The sequence below is a fragment of the Nicotiana tabacum genome, chromosome 8 (genome assembly GCF_000715075.1).
Source record: "Nicotiana tabacum cultivar K326 chromosome 8, ASM71507v2, whole genome shotgun sequence".
Taxonomy (NCBI): Eukaryota; Viridiplantae; Streptophyta; class Magnoliopsida; order Solanales; family Solanaceae; genus Nicotiana; species Nicotiana tabacum.
This window is the reverse complement of record NC_134087.1, coordinates 192,585,801-192,587,181: the sequence shown is the minus strand read 5'-3', so window position 1 is coordinate 192,587,181 and position 1,381 is coordinate 192,585,801. Positions and strand designations below refer to the sequence as shown.

Sequence of the window (1,381 nt, the reverse complement as noted above, 5' to 3'; positions counted from 1 at the left end):
AAATAGTTTTCCCAATTAAGGCAAAGTTTTTATTCTGAGTGTTTGCTTGCACATTTTTGTGATTTACTAGCACTGTTTTCATCAATCTTGCTTTAAAATAAGAATTTGTTAAATTTACTATGGTGATTTAAATTCATGCTTAATCATTAACTTTGTCACCGTTTTTGTCATGATCACTATAATCATCATTTAAAGGAAGTGAACCGTCTCTGTAGAGATAACCATAATCAATGTGATTGCGGTGGGGTGAATTGACTAAGGACAAAGCTCAGAGTTCAGGGAGAAGTTGCGGGCTATGAGGGCTTGAAGGAGTAGTGGGGACGTGAGTTGTATGTAGACTATGACAGTGAATTGTATTAGAGAGGCTGCGAGAGAGGTGTTAAGGGTCTCGAAGGGTTTCTCTTGTGGCCATAAAGGGGATTGGTGGTGGAATGAAGAGGTTCGAGGGAAATCGAAAGCTAAGAAAGCGGCGTATTTGAAGCTTGTAGAGAGCATAAATGAGGTAGAGAATAGGACAAACCAAGAATGGTATAAGAAATCTAAGAAGGAGGCGAAGTTAGTGGTTACGACGGCTAAGACCACAACGTTCAGTCATTTATATAAAGATCTTAATGACAAAGGCGGGGACAAGAAGCTGTACAAGCTGGCCAAAGTGAGAGAAAGGAAGGCCCATGATCTGGACCAAGTAAGGTGCATAAAAGACGAGGAAGGTAGAGTTTTGTTAGAGGAGGCACAAATCAAGCGAAGATGGCATTCTTAATTCCCTAAACTCTTGAATGAAGAGGGAGATATGAGCATTATGTGGGGTGATTTGGAATAATTGAAGTGACATCGTGATTTTGGGTACTGTAGATGCATAAGAGTGGGGGAGGTCAAAGGGGCTATCACACCTCCTTTTTCCTACACCCCGGAAGAGTATAAGGAAGTTTGTCCAATTTAAGTGGCAATCGAAACGAGATTATTTTGTTTATTTAGAGTCGCCACTTGGGATAATTTATGGTGTCCCAAGTCACCGGTTTAGAATTCCGAATCGGGAAAGTTTGACTCTGTTTTATAGTCCGCGAACCTAGAAATCTGGGTAAGGAATCTGTTAACCCGAGAGAAGGTGTTAGGCATTCCCAGGTTCTGTGATTTTAGCACGGTCACTCAACTGTTAATATTGGCCTATTTATCTAATTTTTTACACATTTTAAACCTGTTGTACATTTTTAACTTTTTAGTCGCTTTTAATATTTCAGGAAAATTCAAGGTTATTTAAAACACATCGTAAGTCACACTATATGAAATGCACCCGTGGTTCACGCGTGACGACCCGGCCAGTCGTCTCATGCGTTACTGCTCCGTTTCCCCCATTTTTGCTTTCTTTTACTTCGTTATCCGT

At 40.3% G+C, this 1,381-nt stretch overlaps 1 protein-coding gene across 1 annotated transcript; it reads left to right on the top strand.

Moving 5' to 3' along the window:
* The first annotated feature begins 340 nt into the window (after positions 1-340).
* Positions 341-760, top strand: LOC142163461 (uncharacterized). The gene has a single exon (XM_075220748.1). It carries the CDS (start codon positions 341-343, stop codon positions 758-760), a length of 420 nt encoding a protein of 139 aa, XP_075076849.1.
* Positions 761-1,381: the final 621 nt, after the last annotated feature.